Consider the following 26,801-nt stretch of genomic DNA (forward strand, 5'->3'; position numbering starts at 1 on the left):
GTAACTTTTTTCTTTCTTTTTTTTTGAGTATCTGTTAAGAGTGTCCCTTCTAAGTAGGAAGGAATAAAGAAATGGTCTTCTGAGATGGATACTATCTTAAGAGGTCCCTGAAGAGAAGAGGACAGGAAGCCTCTTTACGCAGAGAGATAACTGCTTCTCACCAGGGGTAGAGAGGTCCTCACCTGGTCAGCTTCAGGTTTTCTTAAGAGGGTCAATCTTAGCCAGAGAGAAGATCCTCTGTAAGGAAGGAGCCCAGGTGTGGGATACAGAGACAAAGGCTCTGATAACAACTCAGTCTTACTTAAGCTCAGTGTTTACCCTAGGAACCTCCTACCATCCACACAGGCTCATTTCCCAAAACATTTACTCTCTGCCACTTTACCCCACCTGCCTTTAACCCCTCACTCTTCACTGTTCCTTTCACTCACCCTCAATTCCCACTGACACCTTGGACTTGATACCAGAAATCTGGTTCTAGTCCCATATTATCCATCAACTGAGTTTCTTATATAAGGGCAAATGGAAATTTGCCCTTAATGTCTTCCCTAGTCTTACATACATTAACCATAACAAGCAATGATGTACTGATCCCTCCTAAAAGAAAGGGAACAAAATCCTTCCCTTGCCTCCTTGGAAAAAGGACATTAATTCTAACTACAACTATTACTCCCCTCCCTCACCTCACCCATGAAACCCATATAAAGCCTGTCCCTCTATGAATGACTGAATGTGTTGAATTCCTACCTCAACTTCCTTTTCCACACATCCTCCACAGACATTGCTAACCAATCCTGGGCCTTTTTCTTACTGAGCTGAATGGTCCATGGGACCACTATCTATTGACTGGAAATTGGCACCATTTTCTTCCTCTTTGCGATTAGGAATTCCTGTTTTCACCAAACATGAAATAATCCTCTTGAATAAGTATGAACCAACCCAACTGCAAACACAATGACGGAATAATAATGTCTTATATTAGCATATTTCTTCCTATATTCTAAATTCTCTCTCCATCAGTAGCACCCAGTACCCACATAAAAATCCTGTTGATGACACAACAGATATTACCATTTCTTTCTAAAATCTCAAAGAGCTCAGACCCCAGCAAAGAAAATGTCTTGTCCCGTATTCCATAGAAAAGAGGGCCTAAAATGCACCTATCCTAACTCTAAGTTGACTTGAAATTTGGAATCACTTTGTTTAGGTGTTAAAGAGCAGAACAAAGCCCTCAATTAGAGCTGTAAGATGGTTAACTCCCAAATGTCTGCAAAAAGGTTGGCACATAAGAAGAGCCTCCAAAAGGTTCATTAGTGAGCAATAGCTCAGAGGGCTTTGCTGACATGAGCTCACTACTTCCCATAGCTTCCAGCACGATCTAGAGCAGGAGATGGTCTTTCTACCTTTGACGTTCTCTTCCTCTAACTGCTCTGACATCATGCTCCTTCAGGAAATGTGTGGATAGGTTAGCAATTTTTTTTTTTTTATTTCTGATAAGCCTCACATAAGGATCCTGGAGGACAGCGTGGGAAGGTAGGAATGGAAGGAAACATTGACTAGCAGAAGCCACAATGAGGTGGTACCACCATATCTGACTAAATGAGACAACAGTCACTGCAAGAGGCATCACCCTAACCGTATAAACAGAAACAATTTTAGCCTGGAATCCCCAAACAGAATAGTTACTGTTTAATCAGGATGTGCAAATGCCACTGCCCATGTGCTTTGTGCTGGAGCAGGGGGCAAGAGAAGGGATTTTGTGCATGCCTCCAAAGACCACAGAGCTGGGGTGTGGCTGCCTTCTCACTTGCTTCTTTAGTTCCCATAGTGTCTCCACTAGCTCACTTGCTTCCCTCCAAAGCCAGCACACATCTGACTTCTGACTTGATTTTTTTTTTTTTTTTTTTTGGCACCCCTGCTCTAGGATCCTCCTCCTACTTCCCTTCTTTAATCTGTGAATGTTGATTTAAATATTGTGCCTATTTTCCCTTTGCTCCATTGGATGGGAATCAGGACAGAGAAGACCTTTTCCTATTGCCATACTAGCTTACTCTGTGGGCCTGATGGATTCTTTGTCGCAGTGCAGAATGAGCAACACCATGGACTAGGATAAGGCTTAGTGAAAGTGACCTCAGGAAAGATCTAATATCCAGCTGAGAAGACACATCTTCAGAGGTGAAAAGCACTAGCATCTTATTCCCGTGGAGCAGGAGTAAGACAACAACATGCTAAAATGGGTCAAACACCAGGCTTCAAGGCAGTGGGCTGGCTGTAATCAATCCCCATTTTCTGAGTGCTCATTAGAATTACAAAACATCAGAGCAGGCAAGCACCTTAAGGGATCATCTGGTGCAACCTTCTTTTGTAGAGAAGGAGTTTGAGGCTGAGCAAAGTCCAGGGACCTCCACCCCTCAAAGTCACACAGCCAGGCACCACTAGCAAAGTAGAGTTCATTCCTACCACTTCTCCATGGCACCATGTGTATAATCACTCTTGGGCAACAGGAGGAGAGAATCCTTGTTCCTAAGTAGCTTACTTTCTGATTATAGACACAAGATAAAGACATTTTTAGAAGTGATTTTTGAGAGAGTAAACCATTAAAATCCCAAATGAATCAGGGCTGATAATGCATGCTCTTAAACAGTTTTTCCTAACAATGAATATTAGCATTACCAGGGTATCTTTTAATAAATATTAATATCTGATGTCCTACCCTGATCAAATACATCAACATCTTGGGGAGTAAAACTTAGATGGACATCTAGGTGGTTTTCAAGTTCCCCCAGGTGATTCTAATATACAGCTATGTTGAGAACCATTGCTCTAAGAGATCAGAGGGAAGGGAGTTCTTACTGGGTGACGTGGCCAGAAAAGGCTGCTGGGCAGAAAATTTATTTAAGCTGGGCTTTGTGCAGCAACTGGAGAGGTGTGCCAGGCTTAGCGTGAACTCAAGAATCTTCATTTATATGCTGCTGGTCAAGGAAATATGCTTTGAGTACGAAGATCTATTTAACATTGGTACCTTCTTGGAGCCTTTGTGAACATTTTCTGCATAATGATCTAGGGTAATTTCTGCCCCCAGTTTACTATATGAAGTGGGTAAGGCCATTTTACAAAAGGTCCCATGCTCTTGGAGATAGATGCCTACAGGCTCAGCAGACCTACTAATCTGACTCCACACTGCAAGTTTGATCAACAGGAATCAAACGGGGGGCTGGAGTTGCTGAAGGGATACTTTGTATGGCCTAGTAAGGAACTGGCTCTAGACCCTTAATCACAGGTAACAGTTGGAAGAAGGGATGTAATTTTGGAGATATCTGTCAAATGTCATCTCTCCTATGGCTTTACACCACAGATCTCATCTACCTGTGTCAGCAGCTTCTTGCCTTCATGCCGGATGCAGCTGGGCACACACCCAAGAGCAAGGAAAGAGCTGAGTGCTTCTAAAGTAGGAGGTGGAGGCTTAGTGGGTTTTCCACCTCTTGCATGGCATCACCTCACTACCACCCAGTCAGGAGGACAGGACAGACAAAAGGAGGCTTTGCTTCCCAACACTTCCTTCCTGATTTACCCAAGGCCCCTCTCTTCAATTTGGCAGTGGCAACAGTGCCATTCAGCATTTACGTATTGTCTTGAAATCTTCTTCTATGCTTTCTATGACTGCTTTCAATTAACCTTCTCCCATTGATCTAAGTCAGCAGCTCCAATCTCATTTCTAGGCAGAAACACTAAGCCACAGAGAGGTGAAGAAAGTGCCCAAGGGCATATGGGTAATTGGCAACATTGCAGAGTTTTCTCCTCTCCAGTTAACCTGCTTACATAAGATGTTTCTACAAGATGGAGTCACCCGTCGGGATATTTATTCAGTAAATATATACTGACTGCCTTTTTTGTGTGGGGCATCACCTCTTGGGTACCTCCTTTTGAAGGCTGTTGGGACCAAACTCATGCCAACATTCATTCTCCAGATCAGACACACTGGTCAAAACCCCTGACTACAGGAAAAGCACTGAGGCCACGTGGAGAAATTTTTAAACAGAGAATTCTGCTAAAGCTTTGCTTATAATTTTACACCTCTAAAAATGTAGGTATGTATCCATGCAGTCATTCAACCTGCACTAACCTGGTCACTGTGCAGGAAGTGCACATCTGCAAGATGCAAGTTTGAGTTGCCCAAGACTGACAGACTGGAAGACCCCTTGTTTGTGTTTGTGGCTCAAAGCCTGGCTGCTCCAGGTAGAGAAGAAAGGCTTTCAGATTTTCACAATATTAACTCCTGGGTATGATCTATATAGTAGACACTCAGTGAGAGGGAAGAGAGTGGAGAGGAAAGTACTCTGAACAGGACACCATTAGACCTCATTGCTATATCCAGTTGTCCTGCAGGTTCCTGTGTGAACCTGGTTAGATCAGCTCACTAACACATGACTCCCCTCATTTGTAAATCAAGCTGTTTAACTTGAACGATCTTAACGTCTTTGTGATGTTCAACATTTCTGGGCATAGACTTAGTCTCCCCTAGTATTGGGCTTCTTTTCATGCCATAGTATTAAATATTTATGACAGCATTATCAATGGGTCCTGTACCTTAATAACACCACCTGCTGTATACTGCAGTTATTTGTAATGACACATGATCAGGAATTTTGGGCCTAACAAGGCTTGTATGTCACTTACCTACTGATTGTTGCCTTAACCCATTTACCAGCCTACCCACATGTTATCATAGATGAGCTCTTCATGTTTCTTTGTAAACATTTGTTTGACCTCTTTTAATGTTGAAGTTTTCCAGAGTTTAGTGTCTGGAATTCTTTTTTTTTTTTTTTTTTTTCCTCTCTCTATTCCTTCCCTGTATGATCATTTAACCTTGTGACTTTAAATATCATCTAAATACCAAATGTAGACCTCTAGCCTCAGACACAACCCCCACTCCAAGCACACCAAACTCATTATATCCCACTGCCTACTCTACATGCCTGGTAGACATACTGAGTTCAAAATGAGTCCAAAATAAACTCCTGACCCTTCCCCCAAATCCTGTTCCACCCATACATTTCCATCATAGCTGATGTCAACTTTATCCTTCCAGCTGTTCAGGTTAAAAATATATGGTGCCCCCTTGGATCTACTCTGTCTCACCCCATATTCAATCTGACAGTTTGGTAGCTCTGCTTTCAACATATAGCTAAATCTACTTCTGCCATCTCACCTGCTGTCACGCTAGCTCAAACCACAATTATCCTTTGCTTGGATTACGACCATTGCCCCGACTGGTCTGCTTGCTTCTACCCTTCAGCATTCAGAATGATCCTTTCAAACAAATTAAAGTCAAGTTACTCCTGTGCTCAAAAATCTGGAAAAGTTCCTCATCTAACTCAGAGAAAAAGCCAAACTCCTTACAGAGGGGTACACGGCTCATTTAATTGGGTCCCCCATTATTGCTTTGACCACATCTCCTACTACTTTCCATTTGCTTACTCCACTTGGCTTATTACACTTGCCTCCTTGTTGTTTCTTGAATATGGTAGGTAGTCTTCACTTGTGCCATAGGGTCTTTGCATTAAACAGTGTTTCTGCCTGGAAAACTTTTTCCTTCAGATATCCACCTGGCATATTCCCTCCCCTCCTCCAGTCTCTGCTCATTTATGCTCTTTTCAATGCTGCCTGCCCTGTTCAAAATCAAAACTCTCTTCCCCAGTATTCCAAGTCAGTCTCCATACTCTGCCATACTTTCTCTTTTCTATATTATATTTTCTATATTACTTCCAATCTTCTAACATACTATAAAATGTACCTAAGTACTATGCTGATTGTTCATTATCTGATTCCTCCACTAGTATATGAGTTTCCTAAAAGCAGGAGTCTTTGTTTTATTTGTTGATGAATCCCAAAGTCTTAGAATAGTGCTTGACCCATGCTAGGCCCCCACTACATATTTGTTGAGTGAATGTAGTTAAAGAGCAATAGCCATGTAAATTCACTTTTAAGAACTCAGTGAGCAATAGAATATACCTTTATCCTGAAATGTGAACATACTCTGTAATTAAAATAAATCCTTCAAGGCATAAAGAAGAATTTAATATTATTTGTCCTGCTTTCTGGAATTCATAAACCTAGAGGTTGCAAGCCTATCTGGAAGGAAACAAAATAGAAGAATCTGAAAAGAAATGCACCATGTCTCTGATAATTTGTGAAGTCCAGAACATTAAAAAAGGGGGGAGTGGGTTACATCTTTGACTCTACTCATAACTTGGACATTTAGAAACTTGTGAAGTTATTGAAAGTTCAGGTTTCACCAGCACCATCAGGTATTTTTTGACATTTAAATTACACAAGCTAAATCTATAACACAGTGAGAGCATTATTGCTTGGATTACAAAGTCCTGCCATTTTCTTAACACTGCACTTTGGAGGAGGTCTGAGATTAATTCAGTACTTCTCTCTCACTGCTTTACCTCCTACTTCCTATTTCCCAGAGAACTCCCAGACAATAATGCATCTAGTTAATGGAATTCTTGGTCAGCTTCTCTATGAGGTAGTCCTCTACTCCTTTAAAACCTCATTTCAGACGACATTTCACCTTAAGCCTGGACAGCTTCCATCCTTGACCTCCAAGATTTTCCATGGTTGGAATGGATGGACAATATTAGCTGGCTCCTATTTGGACTTGGTCTGATATTGGCACTCTCCCATGATAGGGAAACAACTAGGGAGAGAAGTTTGCAGAAATAAAAGTGAGAGAATTCAAAAAATAAATAAATGTGATATATATATATATATATATATATCTCCTCATCTCAAATGTCCCCTCCTCTGGGAAGCCTCCATGAGGAAACTGAGAAAGCAGGTTTCTTCCTTCTTTAAATGCTTTCATAAGATAGTTTATGCAGAAGATTGCAGAGGTAACACTCTGCGATGTGTTTATGTTTTTACAGGACTGTCTCTTCCTGACTGGAGCACTCAAGGACAGTGAACTTGGCTTAGTCATCTTTCTTTCCTGGTTCACTAGTGCCTAATAGGGAGTAAGCACTCAGCCAGTGCCAGCTACACAAATGACCTTGTACAATCATTAATTGTATGTGGAGTTTCACAAGGAAGTAGTTTTTACCTAAACCAAATCTGGCATTTATAATGGCTCTTGAAAAGATCCTAATCAGTAAGCTTGGTCCCAGAAATTAACAGTTTAGCTTCTAAAATTATTGTTGTCGACAACATAACAGCAGAGAAATCAGGCCAGCAGGGCCAGCTGAATATAGAAAGAAAGATGTGATTCAGAATCCCAAAGGGTCAGTCCTTCCACAACAAGTCCCCCTAGGGTTGTAAAGGATTCTGTAACAGGGAATTGGAGAACACATCCTGCAAGATAAAAAGATGCCTCAAGACTGATCAAGTCCATAAGATAGACATCCCAGAGCCATAGAAATAGATCACATCATCTGGCATCTGCACAATCTTAAGAGCTCCAACATTGTCGCTGAATGCAAAAGGGGTCATAAGAGGCTTGCATGCAAATGAGAAACCAATACAGGGAAGGCCAAATAATTGTCAGGTATTCTTTCTGCAATATTTACTTACAGGGGAGTCATTTGAGCTGCTCCTTAGGTTTGGAGCCCTAAGACAATTGACCTCTTGAATATGGGTTTAAGGCTTTGGGCTACAGGTCACTCCGGAAGGGCCTAAAGGAAGAGTGAGACATCAAACATCCCTACTTTGTTTTTGTCAGCTCCATTCCACCTTACCTGTGTCTTTCTCCTCACCTGGAGCTCTTGACATTCTCTGTTACCAAACTAATTGTGGGCAGGACTGACCATGTTCTGCCAAAGATCCCTCCTTTCATTAAAAATAACCCAGAAATTCTAGTCAAGAGTTTTGTTTTGCTTTGCTTTGCTTTGTATCTACAGCCCTTCCCTTTCTTGATTTCTAGGAGACTCCTTTCTTTTCAAATCAGCACAGTACTTTTAATTGATCTCAAAACGTCACTGCCACAATTGTACACAGGTCTATCCTATCATTTACAATGCACTAATTTCTAGATATTGCACTTAGTTCAGTTTTAGGTCTCTGTGCACAGGAACCATATCTGGGCTCTCATTCTCACTCCTGACCACCCTCAAGCTAAGATCTAAGTCTGCCCTGAAGAAAAGTTACTGGAACAGTTTGGTTAATGAAAATTGTGTGCTCAGAGAGAAAGTCAGTCCGGCTAAACTGACCAATAATATAATTATGGCTTAGATTGTTCCTATCTGTTTTAATCCATACCTACCTTTCCAGAGAACAAGCCCACTATTATTCCTAAAATTATTATTATCAAATATCTTTCTATGGTTAACCATTCATATAAAGTATTCTCAGAAATCACCTGGCACAGATGGCGAAGCTGATAACCTGATTTACAGGTTCTGAATAAACAAAATTTTCAGCAAAACGAAAGCTGAGAACTAGAAGCTTCTCACAGATTTGAAGCCACAATAGGTCAGAGAATCAGTCTATAATATAAGAAGAGAAGTCCATCTTTCATTAACTGGAGGAAAGACAACTGACATAAGTTAGAGGGGTTGCTAGGATACTGTATTGGCCACTTAAAACCATAGAACAGTGATTCTCAACTCAGAGCAACTTTGTTCTCCAGGGGACCTTTGTCTATGTGTAGACACATTTTTGGTTGTCACAAATTGAGGGGTGCTATGATGGACAGAGTTCATCAGGGATGCTGCCAAAGGTCCCACAATGCACAGACCCTGCAACAACAAAGAAGTATCTTGCCTAAAATGTCAATAGTGCCGACCTTAAAAATCCATACCATGGGGGGCGCCTGGGTGGCTCAGTGGGTTAAGCCGCTGCCTTCGGCTCAGGTCATGATCTCAAGATCCTGGGATCGAGTCCCGCATCAGGCTCTCTGCTCAGCGGGGAGCCTGCTTTCCTCTCTCTCTCTCCCTGCCTGCCTCTCTGCCTACTGTGATCTCGCTCTGTCAAATAAATAAATAAAATCTTAAAAAAAAAAAAAAATCCATACCATGGGGCCATTAGGAAAACCGAGTTCAAAAAGCTAAGACAAAACCATGACAATTACACAGTGAAGAATTACTAAAGAGTCAAACCAGCTTTATGAGCTGCAGAGTGAATGTGCTCCAGATAAAAAACCAGGAAAATGAGGAATGAATGTAAGGTGTGGGTTGGATTTCCAAATGGACTTAAACTGTGTCAAGAAAGGAAGGAAACACATTTATTATCAGTCCAGAAAGACCAGAAACCCAGGAGAGAAATTTTGAGAAACATGTTTTTAAAATGTCTTATTTACTCCAGGGTCAGAGTAGGGCCTCCAAGAAAGAGAGCTTCCGGATTCTGCCTAGGACTTTCCCCTAAAAAGCAAGTTTCTACTGGTACTGAAAACTGCACAGATCTCACAGTGCTGCCCATGCATCTTAGCTCAGTTCCACAGAGTGGGATGGGTGGTATAATATTAAACTAAGAAGGTTTAGAATGTGGAGCAAAACATTGGCTTGCAAGCCTACTTAGCTCTGTCAGCCCAGCAACATGGTGTTAGCCTGGCTCCTCCAAGAACCAGACAACAAGGCAGGACTAAATGTGCAAGACGCTTATTAGGGGAAACATCTGTGAGAGAAAATGGAAATGGAAGTGGACAAGGCTGGGAGAACCTTGAGTTTTTTTGGTGGGGAGACAGCAGAGGAGGGAAGGGCAGCAGGCAGCAAGTGTGGTGGAAGTAGAGAACGCCATGAAGTTCTAGGGAAACTTTGGCAAGGTCCTTGGGGACGCTCAAGTCAAAGCAGCAGAAACCATGACTCCCAAGAATGAACTTGACCTATTATCTCTGTCCCACTCAGTCACTGGCTGAGAGACCAGCCTGTGAGAAACACGGCCTCAAATCCCACATTAACAGTGGACTTGAGAGAGCTGAGGCTGGGTCAGTTGGTCAATTGTATTTACTGTAGCCAAAGATCTAAAAGACATATTTTCATGGCTGCCACCAACACCAGGACAAGACTTCAGTCACCTGAGGATAAAAACTATGCTCAGGAAAGAGTGTCCTTTCCAGTTTTCCTTATTGTTAGTCCTTTCTGTATATGAGCATTACTATAGCCTAATAATATCTCTTTTGAAAAATTCTAACCCTTCCTCTGCTGGATTTTTCCTCAGAGGAAAGTGTTCCTCTCAAGCGAAGTCAGGGAAGCTAGGACCTCAGTGTCTCTACAGTAGGTGGTCCTTGCAGAAGAGATGGCACAGAAGGAAAATAGTGAGAACTCTAGAGATGAAGAATCATGAGCACTTGGAATGGCTGCTCCTTGGCCTCAGCTTTTTCTTCTTCTAAAGTCTATTTTGCATTTATTTCCCTTCAATGGTCTTTTTTGTTTGTTTGTTTTAAAGATTTTATTTATTCATTTGACAGACAGAGATCACAAGTAGACAAAGAGGCAGGCAGAGAGAGATGAGGAAACAGGCTCCTTGCTGAGCAGAGAGCCCAATGCGGGGCTCGATCCCCGGACCCTGAGATCATGACCTGAGCTGAAGGCAGAGGCTTAACCTACTGAGCCACTCAGGCGCCCCTCAATGGTCTTTTTTTGATAAACAAGAGAATATTCTTGATATTGGTCTATAACCAGTGACATGTAATTTATTTATTTACTTATTTATTTTACCACAATCACAGGGTTTAGGAACATTGCAGATGTTGCAGGATAGGGTCTTCCATGGCAATCATATGGTATCAATATCCAGAGTGATCTGTGGCTAAGGAAACATCCCCATTCTAAGCCCAAAAGAGAAGCAACCAGAGCTGAGCAATTAGAAGCATTTTGCCAGGGCTGATTTGACATTTCTGTCTTGATTTTAATCCCAAGGACATAGATTGACTTAGTGCAGTGGTTTCCAACATGGTTCTTGCCTCCAGGGATGGTTTGAGTGTTACAATGATGTGAAGGAAGGGAATGTTCGAATTCTGTTTTTATTCATTTTTATCCTATATTTTTAGTCATCATATATGTAAGGCAACATATTATCATTTCTACCTGAATAAACGCACCGTGTGTACATGCTTTAAAACAAAAAAGTTCAGAGACCAGTGATAATATAGTGGGTCTTAATTTTTTTTTTTTTTTAAAGCCAAAAAGGATGGTACAAAACAAGTGAAGGTGAAACTACTCTGGTTGCTAAGGGCAGCTGCAGCCAGGGAGTGGGGAATAGACTCCCATCCACTTAGCTGCATCAGAACCTTAGGGCTCTGAACAACACAAATAGAACACCATAGGCAGCAGGATATGGAGCTGTGGGAAGCGATCTGAGAGGCATCATCTTGAGGGGAGAAAACTAATTAGAGCTGAGCAAGCTCCTGAGCAAAGCCATCAGTGTGGAGAGTCCAAACAGCCATGGAAGAGCCCGGCAATAGAACTGAACAAGGGAAGCCTCCTAGGCAAGAGTAAAGTATTTCTGAAGAGGAGATTGGAGATTGGAGGATTTTCCTAGCAGAACTGCGTAGATTAATAACTATGGCCGCTTTTAAAAGCGACACCTGTAGCCATAGATGAGGGAACAAGCAAGGATACCCCCCTGGGTAAGCATCACCTATCAGATTAACAAGGAAGACTAAAGAGTTCTTAAATTCCCTTCCATTTCTAACATCCTATGATGTTTGAAGACCACAGGTCCAGGAAGCAATACTTTCCTCTCTCACTCCAAAGTGGAGTCTGATGACATTTCTGCTTCTGATGTTACAAAGACATAACCTTCAAAAGCAAAAAGAGAATCCTTTTTTTTCAGAGAATGAGGGATAGACTCTCATCTACTTAGCTGCAACTAAACCTGTAGGCTTTGGACAAAAGCAAGCTTAACCAAGAAAAGAGGGGTGGTTAACTTGCTAGCAGAAATGATTAATCAAGAAGAGGTATGCTTAAGAGTGATGTATGCATATATGAGTGGGTGGTAAGCAGGTGTAGGCTGGCAGACAGGCAGTTGTTGCACATACCCAGATGCCCTGTGCTTACTCCTAAACATTTTTCATATTTCTGAGTTGTACAGTGTGCCCTCTGATATCTTGGGCAGGGGTCTTCCCAAGAGGTGTTTCTGCCAGTGGCTGAAAGTCACTATATAGCACCTCAACATTGAGATTGTACTCCGCTCTGACGCAGCAACACATTCAGAGCTGATTTCCTTCTCCCTGATGTATTATCAGCTCCACTGGCTGGGTGGCTGCCTCGTCCTCCACCTCTGTTTCTGTCCCTGTACCCTCTTGTTTGGTGGTCTGGTCCTGTCTTTGACTTTCAATAATGCATACTTCCACTTTCTTCTAACTTCTCTTCCAGCTCTGACACGTGCTCCCTGGCTTCACACTGACCCTGACATCAACCACCAAATGTTCAGTGCAATACAAAGGAGGAATCCTCAAAGACTTTTGAGAGAGTACTTAAGATACTTCTTATATATCCATTTCTTTGAACACAGTGAAGTCTAATCACAGGCCAAAGTGAGAGATCTGGTGATAGCTAACCAAGCCCTGTAACCAACATCTGGGAGCCATAAGAGATAAGTTACACTGGAGGGCTTTCTCTTCATTGAAACAAATCTATCACAATCACCCTTTTCCCAGATGCCATCATCAAAAGGCAACAGAAAAATATAGTCATGAAGAATTGAAAATAAAGAAGAATAAAGAATGTAGGATTCATTTACAGGGGTGGGGAAAGCTATTATGTATCTTTGACTCCACCCCCCGCCCCAAACTCTCTTCCATTACTCTGTTCTTCAACTGCAGCATAAAATCTGATTTTGCTATCCTTTTGATACCTGTGGCCCTCACAGGCACATACACTTCAATGGTGCTTCTGGAAGTCTAACCTCTGGAAATGGTCAATGGTTCTGGGCACCTTTAATCTATAAGGATATGCCTATCAGAAAAGCCTGACTTTCATGCTTTGCCTGGGATGACTGGCTTCCAAAGAAGAATCCACTGTTTCTGTGGAGCTTGACCACATCAACACAGCTTCCGATGCATATGAGTGAGATCCAGGGCTGGGAGTTAGGAACTGCACAATTCAAAATCAAAGCTAAACGGTGCAGCCCTACAACTCTGAGCCCATCCAAAGCTAGCCCTATGGATCTTCATAGATATTAGAATCTGATGAAAAATGATTTTTTTCTAGTTCCAAAAGTGTTCTAGAGCAGGGCCCTTCCTCACCCCAGATGAGATAAAGACTCAGGATGCAGTTAAGGTTTAAGTAAGCTCTACTCTATTCCAGAGACCTAGCTTATCAAAGTCCACAGGCTTTAGCTACTCAGAAGACATCCCAGCAACATGGACAGAAAGACTGATCAAGTGCAGCATGTGCTGAGGAGATTCTTGGTCTCAAGGCCCCTCTTCAGAACTGCGGCCCATTTCACCATCTCCTCTCAAGCTGAATCTTTTTCTGACGCGACTTAAGCTGAACATATTTGGGTTAGGGCAGGGTATAAGATAAGTATGTGACTCAGGAGATTGACCCCTTTCTACCATCTGAGCAACACCAGTGAATCAACGGATCTCATTCTGGATTCAGTGCAGCATAGGCTGCATGGGTTTGTGGGGTCCTGAGATGCTGTAAAGTTTCTCCTCAGGCCTGGGCAAAGAGGAATCTAATCTCTAGGGGTTCATTAATCAGCCTTTATGCGGAGGAATTAGTCAATCCCCTCTCCAGTATATGTTTAGGAGAGCCAAAAAGGACCTATCTTCCCAGAAAAGTATTATCTTCATCAACATACTGCTCCCTGAAACTCTACTTTAAGTTGAGACAACACATCTAAGAGGCAGGTGTCATCAGCCCAGGCCTAGCACTCACTGGGCAGCAGAACACTCTTTTGCCTGACTTTAGGCTCCATACTGGAGCTCTTCTCAACCCCATTCTGGGTCCCTTTCATTCCAACCCAAAAAGCATAGTTTATATTCTCAGCAGGGCCAGAGTAGCTCAGCTGGGGAAACACAAAACACTTACCAGTGTTCTCTATGGAAAAAGGAAAAACCAACCAAACATTGCTTTAAGACTAAAGAAGTGAATGCAGGATTCCCTGAAATAGGCCTCCTCCTCCAAACAAATGTCACAGGCAATTTAGTATATACTCCACTGCCAATTATAACCATAACCCATGACAGTCAAAGCGAGACAGAAAATCAGGAGTAAGGACACTGACACAGAAAAAGAAGAGAGAAATACCCAGACAGAAATGGTCAACCCAAGTGATGCAATAAGACCTCGCAGCCTAGAACTGTAGAACATTTACCAGGTGTTTCTTACCACCCTTCCAGCCACCCTGGGAAGTAGGTAATAAGGTTCTTTTATCCTGTTCTTCAAAGAGGATTAAGAATCCTAGGGAGGCTGTACCACTTGGTTCACTTGGGCTGAAGCCAAGGCCATCCATTTCATAAATGCAGGGATGGAGCCATGTCTTTTACTTCCTAGGTCAGTGCTTTCATACTCTCCCATAACGTAATAGTAGAGACCTAACTATCTACTTTAAATAATTTAAAAGAAACAGTCATTCAGGTTATAATAAAGAAGCAGTCCTGGCTCCATGGACATCATGGGGGCTAAATTGGTGGCAATTGTAAGGCAGTTCCCTTTTACTCCCAAGACCTTGCCCCCGAATAAAAAGAAGGTAAGGCCCATCAGGGAAAGATACAGATTCCTAATAGAGGTTTTCGTCATCCTTTCCCATCTGGGTCTCACCCAAAGAGGAATTCACCCCAGTGCCAAGCAAGACTGGGCATTCTCTTCTCCATGGGATAAAGCCAGGGAACTCCCAAGGAAACTCCAGCTTCTCTTGGAGCCTGTAGGCTGACGGGCTATTTCTATCTGCCACATTCTCTCTTCCAACATTCTCTTCTCTTTGAGGAGAGTGGGAAATCCCTTGGCACTGGGCTATTCAAAAGAACAAGGTTGGCTTGTTCAGAGAAGCCACAGCCTTCTTTAAGCCTATCTTCCTAGAAACAGAAATGCCCATAGATGCTTGGCCCCATCACTGTCATGTTTTAGCAATCCTACCATGTCACATACATCATTGTATTCACCCTTAATCATACCTGGCATAGATTTTGCTCTCTGTTCCACATTTGTCTACAGCTGCTTTGAAACTATTGTTTTCACTGCACCCACACCCATGTTGTCCATTGTGAAGGTGGTGTGATGGTATAGGAGTAAGGAAGTAAAAAGACCTGGATATTTTGGCTCTTTCACTCACTAGCTACAGGAAAATTAGGATGTACATGAATGTGCTTTGTATACTACAAGTCACCATTTAAACATGAATCATTAATATAAAGACTCAGGCATTCTCAGTGTGGAGTTTCTCTTGGTTAGTTCAGAGCCAAGACCAAATAGATAAGTTTAAAATAGATATTTTGATGGTATAGTGATGATAAAGGCAGGTGTTTTTTATAGTGTATAGACCAAGCAAGTCAGGTGGACACATGTCTGAAATTTGATATTGTACTACCCTGAGCATATCATTCTGCATATCAAGAAAAGATTGATTTTAAGATGTCTCCCAGTTCAGTTACAAAGGTCCTTCAAAGTGTGAGAAAGCCTCTGAAAAGGACAAGGCTTCTCTTTTGTTTCTTGACCCCTCACCTTAATCACTGGGCAAAAGATACTGTGGAGTTGCCCTGTTCTTTGTGCACTATGATGAGAGAGTTTCAGGGAAACAGAGTAGTGACCAAGGTTACAAGTTAGTTCATTTCCCAATAGTGTACCAGAGAGGGGGACAAAGTTCAGCTCAGCCCTTCACTATCACACTGAAATGACATCAGGCAAGCTATGAACACAGGTTATTGAAAACTGTGTTCAAACATTGGCTCAGTCACTATCTGATAATGTGACCTTGAATAAGATACTTGGACCCCCTTTGCCTCAGTGGTCTCATCGATAAAATGAAAGGAATTGATTAGATCATCTCTAAGAGCCTTCTTAGTTCCAATGACCTTTACTTTTCAAAATAAATTATTGTAATTTATCCAGGTAGTTGATCTTGGGAAGAGGTCATGCATTCTTTCCTATCATTTTGATAATATTTGAGAAATGGTTGTATCTTTGTGCCCCCCAAATCACTCAAGTCCAATCAAAACCTCTCTCTAATATCCCTGATTTATTCCAGGAGAAAATAATCAGGGGCAAATCTAGGAGTTAACACAGCTAGAGCTCTTTGTAATCCTTCTGATGGATTGGGGAGTTGAGTGATATAATCTTAAACTTCCACATTAAACCCTTGAGAGGACACGAGTTAAGGAGCTGAGATTATTAGACTTCCAGAAATGATGGAATTTCCAAAAATAATCTATTCCTTATCTCACAGCAAGAGTACACCTAAACTGAAATAGATGGTTTGTGAGCAAGAACTTGAGGACAGATACTTTTCTCAATGCTCCCCCAAAGGACTGTCAGTACCTATTATGGGTTTACTTTTAGATTCGATATTTCAAACATATAAGGCACACCCATGACATTGCTGTAACAGCTCTCAGGTCATCTATGTCTCCCCATTTCACCCACCACCAGTGGTTTCCCATCTGACTTACTGCAGTAGCCTCCCACTGACCTACCTCCTTCCATGTTTGCTCGCCTCTAATCCATTCTGCAAATGGAACAAGAACAAGATTCAAACATATAACTCATGATCTTCACCCTCATCACATGAGTCATATCAGTGGTATTCCATCACTTCTAGAATAAAGACCAAAATGATAAACATGAACTTCGTGTGGGCAGAGGCTGCATCTTCTGATCCCTTCCCAGCTCTCTCAATGTATCTTACACCAAACTCCCTACCTCTCCATGCAGCTGAATAGAATGTCCGCTGACCCCTTCTCCTATGTTGTCTCTGCATATCTTGTTCACTCTGCCCCTTCCTCTGCCTCCTCCCTTGGGTTTGAGTAGTTTTCACTCTTCATCCTTCAGATCTCAGCCCTGTTGTCTCTTTCATGGGAAAGGCTTCATTGATCTCCCTGGCAATATCAAGACCTCCTTACAGGCAATCACAGCAGCATACATTTTCCCTTCCAAAGTCTTATCTCAGTTGTGATTTCACAACCATACAGGTATCTATTTGATGTATGTCTAGCCCACTAGACTATAAACTTCACAAGAACAGGGACCATAATGATCTTTGTTCAGGCATCACATTATCAGTGCCTAGCATAGTGTTTGCCACATAACAATCACTCAATAAATAACATGTCAAGTAAGTTAATGTGCTTGGCACTTAGAACACTCTGAGATGAATAACACAAGATGCCCTGGTATTCAGAATCCCACAACCATGAAATGACAAGTCTAAAATAGGCAGGCCTACAAAAAATGACTGGGTATAAGAAATGAGAAAGGCCCTTATCAATTTCCTTTGATTCATTGAGACCCTTTATACTTTTTCCATATGAACATCAACCCATATAAGTATCACTTGCTCAAATATAACTCACTCCTACACTGTCAACATTTTACTTTTTGTGAACAACACAAGTCTTCCTTCTATTGTATAATGTTGACACTACAAGCATGACTCTAAGTTTCAAATAATTGGGGCCATGTCAACAGACATCCTGATTAAATCTGCTAAGTATTTGGGTTTGCATTAAACCAATAGCCCACATCAGGGCCCACATCTGTGTTTATGGAACAACTCTCACTGTCAGTCGTGTCTGTCGCAACATGTGATGTGAGATCTGAAAACATGCAGCTCCAATTCTGAACTGCTGCATGTGTTTGGTTGGTAGCTTGGAGCTGGTGTTTATTGACAAGCATGAACACTGGAGTGAGTAATCATTATAAGCATTCTTCGCACATTTCCATCTCCCATTAGCAGAGCACATCTCCATGCCTCTCTGTCCTCACTCAGCAGATGGGGAAGCGGATGGGTAAGCTGAGACCCAGGGTCCCAGATGCCTTTGAGCATTCAATGGGATGAAACAGAATGATAGAATAGATAAGCTGACACTTGGTATTTGTGTGACCTTGGCTGATTACCTGTTCGTTTGTCCATTCAATTCACCCACTCACTTATCCAAACAACAAATACTTTTGAAGCCCTTATTTAATAACTGTCATTGTGTTAAGCACTTAGGATGTGCTGGAGAACCAAACAGTGTGTTCACTACCTCTATGGACCATGGTCCAGGGAGGTAAAGAGACCTACAACAAAGAATTACTTTAGAATACAGGGACTCACAGTGTTAGAAGAAACCCAGTCTCGTGGACTTGCATAATAAAGAGAGAGATCTACCCTAGTTTAGAGCATGGAGAATCTCTGAGAAGCAATAGTTAAGCTGAGCCCTGAAGGGTAGAATGAAAGTTTGGCCAGAAACAGCACGATAAGAGGATCAGAATTTTTTAGGCCTCGTAACCTCATAGATGAAGTCCTCGAAGAAAGAAAGAACATGGTGTGTTTGGGGAATGGATCAAGTCCCGAGTGGTTAGAGCCATGAACTGGGAGGGGAGAGAGATGTGAGGTGAGATGAAATGAGACCAGGGGCTGGTTAAGGCAGGTGGACCATGCTGAGTACTTTGGACTCTAAAGGCAACCAGAAGTCTACCTAGAGTTTCAAGCAAAGCAAAGATAAGGGGTCAATATTTGACTGGCCTATGTCACAGTGACTTTGAGGAACAAATGAGGCCAAAGAAAAATTCTCCAGGTAAACCATAAAGCTTGGGACCATCAGGCAAAAACTATACTCACACACTAAGTATTATCACTAGGCAAAAACTCCCATGAATGATAAAGCCTGTGAAAATGCCCTGGGAATAAAGGTTCCAAAATGACCACTCAGACCATTTCAGACAGTCTGTCCCTTGAAATGCCAAACATGCTGGTTTACTCCATGTTGGATTTGAGTGTGTCATCCGACTGTCACTTAGCATCCCCCACAAACCTACAAGCAGCCATTCCAATCAATGGCCTGTGTCCTAATGCATCGATTCATCTTGGCCTTTCCAGGGGTCTCTCTGCACAGCATCTCTGCTCATTAAAGGGAATGTGCCTGCATCATAATGATAATGCTCTGCACTTACCCAGCACATTGCCCAGGGGTGTCTCAAAGCATTTTGCAAACATTTAATTAAGTTAGTCTAGTGACTGCAGGGGAGTCCCTAGCGTCTCAGCACCAAGGGGTCTGGGTTGGAGGGAAAAGATAGCAAACAAGTGCAAGGCCTGCCTCCAGCAGCAGCCCTGGAGCCCAGGGGCCAGTGGGCCAATGTGCAGGGGGTCTCTGCATCACTAGGGGGAAGCACACACACATGCTTTCGTATGGCTCTATCTGGTAGAAGCAGCCTGCAGGCCCCTTGCTCTAGGTGCCCACAGGGAGAGCACCAAGGCCTAGAGGCCACAGCAGCGAGTTCTGGAAGGACAGAGATAGAAGTCAAGAGGAAGTAACTTGCTTTCTTTAAGAAGTTGTGAATGTGATTTTGAGGGTAGCTAAACTCTCATCTGCGTGTGTGTGTGTGTGTGTGTGTGTGTGTGTATTGACTTGAGGAGGAGAAGGTGAAGACTGGAGAGAATATATATTCACACACCAATAGGAAGGGAATAGAAATCAATTGTCTTAAAAGTTTTTCTCTGGTTATAGGATTATATTTTGCTCCACCCCAGAAGAACTTTCAATTTTGCCCCTCACCCTACAAACACCACTGTTTTGGAGTACAGAACAGAGTGGTATAGAAATCTGGTAAATGGAATGATATCCATGCCCCTCTGTGTTACCACCCCCTACCCTCCAGGAAAAGGCAGAGTTAGCCAAGGCCTCGCAGATTAAGAAGCAAAGTCCAAGTCTCAGCCTTCCACCAGCAGCATAAAAAGGCAAGAGGGACAAATGTCCCCAGGAGCTTGGTGTCTATAGCAGGGATAGGAGTGGGAGACGAGAGCAGAGCTGACCCAAGCTCATGCCAGCCTGTCTCCCTCCTATGAGTGCCTGCCCAGCCCCTGTGTCTGGAAGGTGTCATTCAACATCCAGAGGTGCTAATATCCACCGCTTCTGACAGCCTGGCTTGTCAGCAGCCACAGGCCATCTGTGGGCTGACACTTGAGTTCACTGACAGGAATAGCCAGGCTTTGCTTCCCCTCTGTCCTCTCTCCCCAGCCCTAACCAGCTGCGAGCAGATGGCAGCAGGCCATGGGCCCCTCTCCAGTGAGCCAGGGACAGGAAAGTCATAGTACATAGCCCGTGGGTGACAGGGCTCCTGGAGTACCACTGTCCAAGGCTCATAAGCAAGTCCATGTCCATAACAGCCCACCCAAAATATTGCAAAACACTGTTTTGGGAGACCATGGAGCCATGTCTGCTACTCTAGTTTTCAATGCAGAGAAACTAAGGCATGGGAAGCTCAAAGTCAGCATGCATATCTCATTGGGAGTCCAAAAGGAGAATGCTGAATAATTTCCTGTTTCACTGGATCTATGTTTCTTGGGGCAGGAGAGTACCTTACTTAATAGATTTTGCTTAATTAGAACCTGTCTTCCTGGATAAATGAATGGATGAATTACATTCAGATTATTTTCATCACTGTGGTAAAGACTGTGTCACAGGTGAGCTGGTATGGTCCTGGCTCATCTTCTTCCTTCTTCCGCGATAAGGGGTTCTCACTCCATCTACATGCAAGTCGCTGTTTGCCCTATTGTTAGGAGACCGTAATGAGGTGCTTTTGTCTTTGCTTTCAGTGACAAAAATTCAGAAATGTTCCACTTGTTTTCATCTAACTTAGACTTTTGGCTATTCTGTCCAACTGGAACAGGAAGCATACATAATTAGAACCCATTCTACAGATTGGTAGGCTGAGATTCGAGGGAATACCTTTAGTCAACTAAAGAAACCTCAAAGAACTCCTTCCCAGGTCTCAGTCCTCTGCTTTTCGCACTCTTAGAGGCTTAGGGGAAGTCCCATCTCAGTGTACTCACACTCTGCCCCGTGAACCTCTGACACAGGTTGAAGACAGGGAGCAGGAGGAGTAGTGTAGTAGTTACTGGCTGATGTGGGAGGCTGAGGCCCAGAGCTGCTACATAACGAACTCCACGCAAGTGCCAACTGTCTCAAGAATCTTATTCTGTAATTTTCCGGGCTACAGAGACATGACGGAAGGTTCTAAGAATGACAGAAAGCACAGAGCAGACAGGACTGAAGCAACACATGAGAATCTCAAGCTATTCGGGATCTCTGATTAATCTCAGGTTGAGCAATGCTGCCTGGCTCCAGGCTACTGAAAAAGCCATCTTTATGAGGCTCCCGACACCTGCCTCCTTCTCAGGCCTGCTATTGCCACTGGGCCAATGCTGAGCGCTGATAGCATGTAGCCCGACCTTATTAACATGTCCATCATTTGTAAGGGATCGAGGGCTACAGGGTAGGTTGGGGCAGAGGGGCACAAATCTATGATTGGCAGAAGGATGACGAAGTCTTGAGAATAACTGGGTGCTCAATCCTTGTCCATATCTCATATCTCATTTATAGTTGAGTCTAGGGCTGGGATTCTCCCATGGCAAAGGGTTCTTCTCTTGAGTCCCTCATGCAAACCAGGCAAACTTAGCCAGCTCCTCAATTCTGTGCTGGCCATGGGGAAAGAATTCATGGAAATTTAGATGTAGAGGCCACCCCAAGACTCACCCAAAGCCAAGCATTCCAGCCCAAGGAACCCAAGAGCCAGGGCACTTTCCTACAGGAAGATGTGAGAATGTATGTGGGGGTAAAGGAAGACCCCTACACCCGACAGAGCTGTTTATGTGAATCCAGGGCTTTCAGACCAAGCATGATTAAATAAGGGAGGATGTGGCTGTGGCTGTGAATCCAAGCTGACAGATCTGCGCATGGAACACAACTGAGTCCAGCCCAGGTGGAGGGGGACGCTTTACAGCTAACTGTCCTGCTTCGAATCACGGCATAGGAGGCACAAGCAAGATCGGCCAGGGAGAAGGGGACAAACAGGAGATAACGGTCTGAACTTGAGAAAAGAAGGGCTGTGCTGTGCTCCAGGGTACTGAGCCTTGACCACTAAACACAGTAACACAGCCTCACTTCCATTCCCATACCATCCTGCCAAGTTTTGAACCTGAAGGGAAAAGGCAGGCAGAAGAAGAGTTTCTACTCGAGTGCTGCAGGCCACAGACACACAGATTTTAAAGTGCAGACCAAGTGGGTTTACAGTGCTTCAGAAGGTTCTGCTAGGCTTGTTAAAGATGCTTGTCTGCGGTGGGGGCAGGGATTCTGCATTTTAATCTCTTTCCCCCACCCCACACCTAACCCCACCCCGTGATTTGAATGTAAATGTCCTTCCCTCCAGGCTTCTCAGGGCTGGCTCCTCCAAGTTACTCATCTTTCCACCAAGCCCCCAGACCCAAGATCCACAGGGCTCTCTCTGCCTAGACCCATCTCTCCTCCTACCTAGGACCACAAAAGCTCAGGAGCTCAAATGTCTCAAGCCCTAGTATGACCCTAATGCGACCCTTCAGTTGTCAACATAAGTCCTCTCCCCATCTTGGATGGGGGTTCATTACATTCTCCACTTGTTACTGTCTTTCCTATCCCTGAGATTCAGCCTAGAAAAGCAATCTATGACCATCGTCTCTCCCTGGAAGGCACCAAGAGGCGACAATATTCACCTTAAAATCATTCTGGGATGGAGGCATGTTTACCAAGATATAGAAGGCTGCAGAATAAAATGGCATCAAGGCCTAACCAGGTCAGGGTTTTACTATAGCATTAGCCTCTGTCTTAAGACACAGGAAAAGGAGGTGGCTAATGAGCTGGTGTTAATCCCGATGGGAGAAAAAGCATCATTTGAAACAAAGAAAAAGAAAAGTCTAAAAGCCTGATGAAGGAAGTAAGAGAAGCAAGGAGGAAGAAGTCACAAGTAAGCCATTTGTGCTCATCAGAACTTTTGGGTCCCACAGAAACCCCTCATGAAGTGTTTTCCTTCTCTCCACACATGCTACCCAAAGCCAACCTTTCCTTCTCCCTGGGAGACATCTCAGGGCGGACTCCTGGCACAGTTAGCAGAGTAGCCTCTGAGCACAAGTGACCCGAGGCTCTCCCCTGTGCCCTGCCCTCACTCCTGCCCACCACACTTTATTCTGGGGAGGGCAGAAGGGCTGGGAAGGCTGAGGTCATTCCCTTGAGCACAGCTGGCTTTAGGTACAGAAGCTTCTCCAGCAAGCAAGGTCAACACCCTACCAATGGAGTGGAGCTGCGTTTGCGGGTGCCGCGGGACCTCTAGAGGGAGGTCTCACCCTGATTCCTTCAGGGTGCACTGCAATGCAGCTTCAGCTGGCTAGGACTCACCCCCTCCCATTTTGAGGTATAATTTTCTGATCCCTTTCTGGAGGAAGAGCAAACCCACAGGCAAGAGCCCTTGGGGAGGGGGTACTGAGCTCTGCAGCTCTTCCTGTCTGGGCCCAAGCACAGGGGGAGGAAGGCAGTCTGGCACCAAGAGGCCCCAGGGGCTGCCAGGCAGTCAGGGAAGTTGCACACACAGGAAAGTTTGTCTTCTCACACTGGACCCAGAGTGCCCACCTGGCTCCCTCTATCAGGCTGGAGCAGGTACTGAGTGCTCCCTGCCTGTCCTGCCTTTCTCCCCTGAACCCTGTCTGGCCAAAACCCCCTCCCAGGCTGGAATCTGCAGAAGAATGACAGCACCACGCACTCTGAACTTCTCAGCCTAAAGAACAGCTGGAAACACGATTCTGCAGAGCCATCCCTGCTACAAGAAGTATGATTTTTTAAAAACCCTGGAAAACATCATTCAAGGAATTTTTTTTTCTTTTTTTTTTAAGTCCCTTCTCTCTTCTTTCTCCCCAGTAAACTTTTGTTTTTCTAATTTCACTCTGGTCCTTAGAAATATTAGGGCTTTAATGTCTTGAGAATAAAAACCAAAACCAAGGGATTCTCAATTAAAAAAATATAAAATTATGCATTCTACCTATATCAGGATATGTAGGGTTTAAGAATCTCAGAATTTGCGTCTGTGTATATATGTATGGGATTTTACATTAAGCTAATGTTTACCCAAATGCATGTATTTCAATTTGTTGGGGGGGGATGTGAGGAGGGAAAAGAAAATCCTTACTGGTTTGGGGTTTAGTATGGAAACCCCACAGACACTTTGATGCTGCCTAAAACCTTGGCAAGCATAACCCAGTCCCTTCAGCATTGTTTGAAGGATGCCTGCAGGCATTCAGTTGTCTGCTTGCGAACAGCACGCGTGCAATTATCAAATCTATTAGAACGTGTTGGGTTTTGCAACACTTCCATTAAGCTCATTCTGGTAGGATTGCAGCATCTTACCTGTGTCACTGCAGATTTGTTTTCCCCAAACAAGTAACTGCTGTGATAGGTAGGATCACATCTAAATCACTAGATAAGGTAGGGAAGATGCTGAGGAGAATCAGGTAAATCCCGATTCCCAGTCTTCCCCCAGGAGAACATGCCAAATTCTGTCACGGGAAATACACATTTCCCAGGTGAGGAGTAGGAGGAGACAGTGAGTAGATTGTAGATTCCAAAGGCATCATCTGCCCATTTGGCGGAAGGATAAAGAAAGGGTGAGGGGTGGTAGACGGACTGTGTGAAGACAGGAAATGCAGGAGCAGAGGAGGATCAGGAGAGCAAGGAGCTGGAGTCAGAGAGTGGGGAGACCAGGTTCAGGAGGGAGGGGGGAGGGAGGGGTGGAGGGCGAGCAGTGGAGAGAAAAGAGACAGGCAGAGAGACTGGAAAAAACAGAGATCAGGGGACCAGGAGAGGTGGAGACTGATTCAGAAACAGAGAGAAACCAGGAGACAGAAATAAGGGTGCTCCATCTGTCCTGCAGGTCCCAACACAAGCGGCCAGAAGGATTTACGACTGGGAGTTTCAACCCCTCTTCTCTTACCCCTGGGACCACAACTGGTTAATGCTAGTTGGTACCTTGCAGAGAAACAGCGGTGCCTCGCAGCACGGTGCAGCTCTCGAACCCAGCTCACGGATCGCATCACAGGGAACAGAGAGCAAATCCTGTGCTGCAAGCATCTGCATGCGTGTGAGTGAGGAGCGGATGTGTGTGCGTGCATACAGCAAGCCTACCTCTTTCCCCCACATGCATCTCCCACTCCCTCTCTTGCTCCTGGGCTCTCCTCCTTCCCCCTTCCTCTAATGCTCTAATACCTCCAAATCGCCCCAGGAATAGACGGACCCCTTCCCCCGGTACCTGGGATGAAGAGCAGGGCGGTCGTCGCGGAGAAGACGATCCAGCAGGCGGGGTGGTACATCTTGAGGCTGTGGTGTCTCAGCTGCTGGGCTTGCTACTGCTTCTGCTGCTGCTACCGCGGCTGCCTTCCTCTGTGCTGAATTCTGAGCAGGTTTAAATCCAATGTTTGCAAAGGGAGGGAGAGAGCAAAAGAGAGAGGGAGCAAGAGAGAGCGCGCGAGAGATGGGAGCAGGCAGGCAGCCTCTCTGATTTTTTTTTTTCTTGCACATACACACAACTGGTAAGAATCATCAGCACCAATCTGTACAGGGCTCAGAGCAGACCTCCTCCAAGGCACGCATTGGCTCCACTCTGCTGAGCGACACCCGGAGGCTTTCCTATCTGGGAGGCTTGACTCCAAGGGGAGTTGAAGCCTGTCCCTTCATCACCTCTCACCCGGAGCTCGGCAGTGTGCACGGGTGTATGTGTCAGTATGCCAGTGTATGGCTTCTGTGGGCACACACGAGCGCCTCGGTGGGCAGTGGGGAGGAGGCTGGAACTGTTGGTGTCATCCTTACCCAAGCAGGGCTCAGGGCACAACAAAAAAGGAAATGTGACTAAAGCCCACGCTAATTCTTTATCATTGTTCCTTCTTCCAGGTCTCCAGGTAGGGGGCCAGAAGGAGCTGTAACCCACAGGAACACTGAAACAATTAAATCTGCACCTCGCTCCCCAATTCTGCTATTAAGAGCACTTGGAAGGAATTCAGTTTTCCCAGCAGGAAGATGGGTGCGTTAAGATTTTTTTCACAAAGAATGCAGAGAATTGGCCAGTTCCCCACAATTAGAGCATTCTGAAACTCTACCAAGACAAGATGCTATAGAAGCTCAAACAATTGCTATGATTACAGTATAGGCAGGAATATATTCTGATTAGATCTCAAGGAAGCAGAAACTTGCCAGAGTAATTGGAGGCTGCCTTCAAGAGGAGGCCTGGAAGCATACCTGTGGCTTTCTGTCTTTGCTTTTCCCTTTCACAGTCTAGCCTGTCCCACAGTATTTCTGGGTGTGATATACCTCAGAATTTCTCCTGCTCAGTACCTGCTCTAAAACAGCCTGTAGCCTTCCCTAAAGCATGCTTATGGGTGGTACACTTTGCTTGCTGAGTAAATGCTACCCGCGAAATATCCTTTGAACCTTGAGGATCTGTGATAAGAACACCACACTAGGTTTTACCAAAGGGACTGGACAGATATATATAACACTATTTCCATCCCAGAGTGTCCCCCAAAGACCCGCAGAGGCTTGGACCCCTTCCCAGATTGAAGTGTATGCGTGGCTGGAGATCTTGAGTGCTGTCGCCTGTGTCAGAGCTTTCTTCCTCCCCTCCACCGCAATGGCTAACGTCTCCCGTGTACCTACTACAGCACACATATTCACACGTATTATTTTAATTAATCCTCACCATAGTCCTGCCATGTCGGCATTATTATTCCTGGATTTTAACAGGCTAAAACTGAGGTTCAGAGAGGTTTGGCAATTTGCTAAAGGCCACGCAGCTAATGAGAGCCGGGATTCAAACACAAGTCTGTCCTACAGCAAACGCCACAGTTTCTATGTCTACAACCAATCGCCA

At 44.2% G+C, this 26,801-nt stretch overlaps 1 protein-coding gene across 1 annotated transcript in view; it reads right to left on the reverse strand.

Moving 5' to 3' along the window:
• The window catches only part of OPCML (opioid binding protein/cell adhesion molecule like), a 1,091,065-nt gene extending 1,065,554 nt beyond the window's left edge, over window positions 1-25,511 (reverse strand). Inside the window, exon 1 of the mRNA XM_059185328.1 lies at window positions 25,188-25,511. Within this exon, the coding sequence (XP_059041311.1) occupies window positions 25,188-25,248 (61 nt within the window). The 5' untranslated portion in view covers window positions 25,249-25,511. The remainder of the gene's footprint in view (window positions 1-25,187) is intronic.
• Between the last annotated feature and the right edge of the window lie 1,290 nt (window positions 25,512-26,801).

This window comes from Mustela lutreola, chromosome 1 (assembly GCF_030435805.1).
Source record: "Mustela lutreola isolate mMusLut2 chromosome 1, mMusLut2.pri, whole genome shotgun sequence".
NCBI lineage: Eukaryota > Metazoa > Chordata > Mammalia > Carnivora > Mustelidae > Mustela > Mustela lutreola.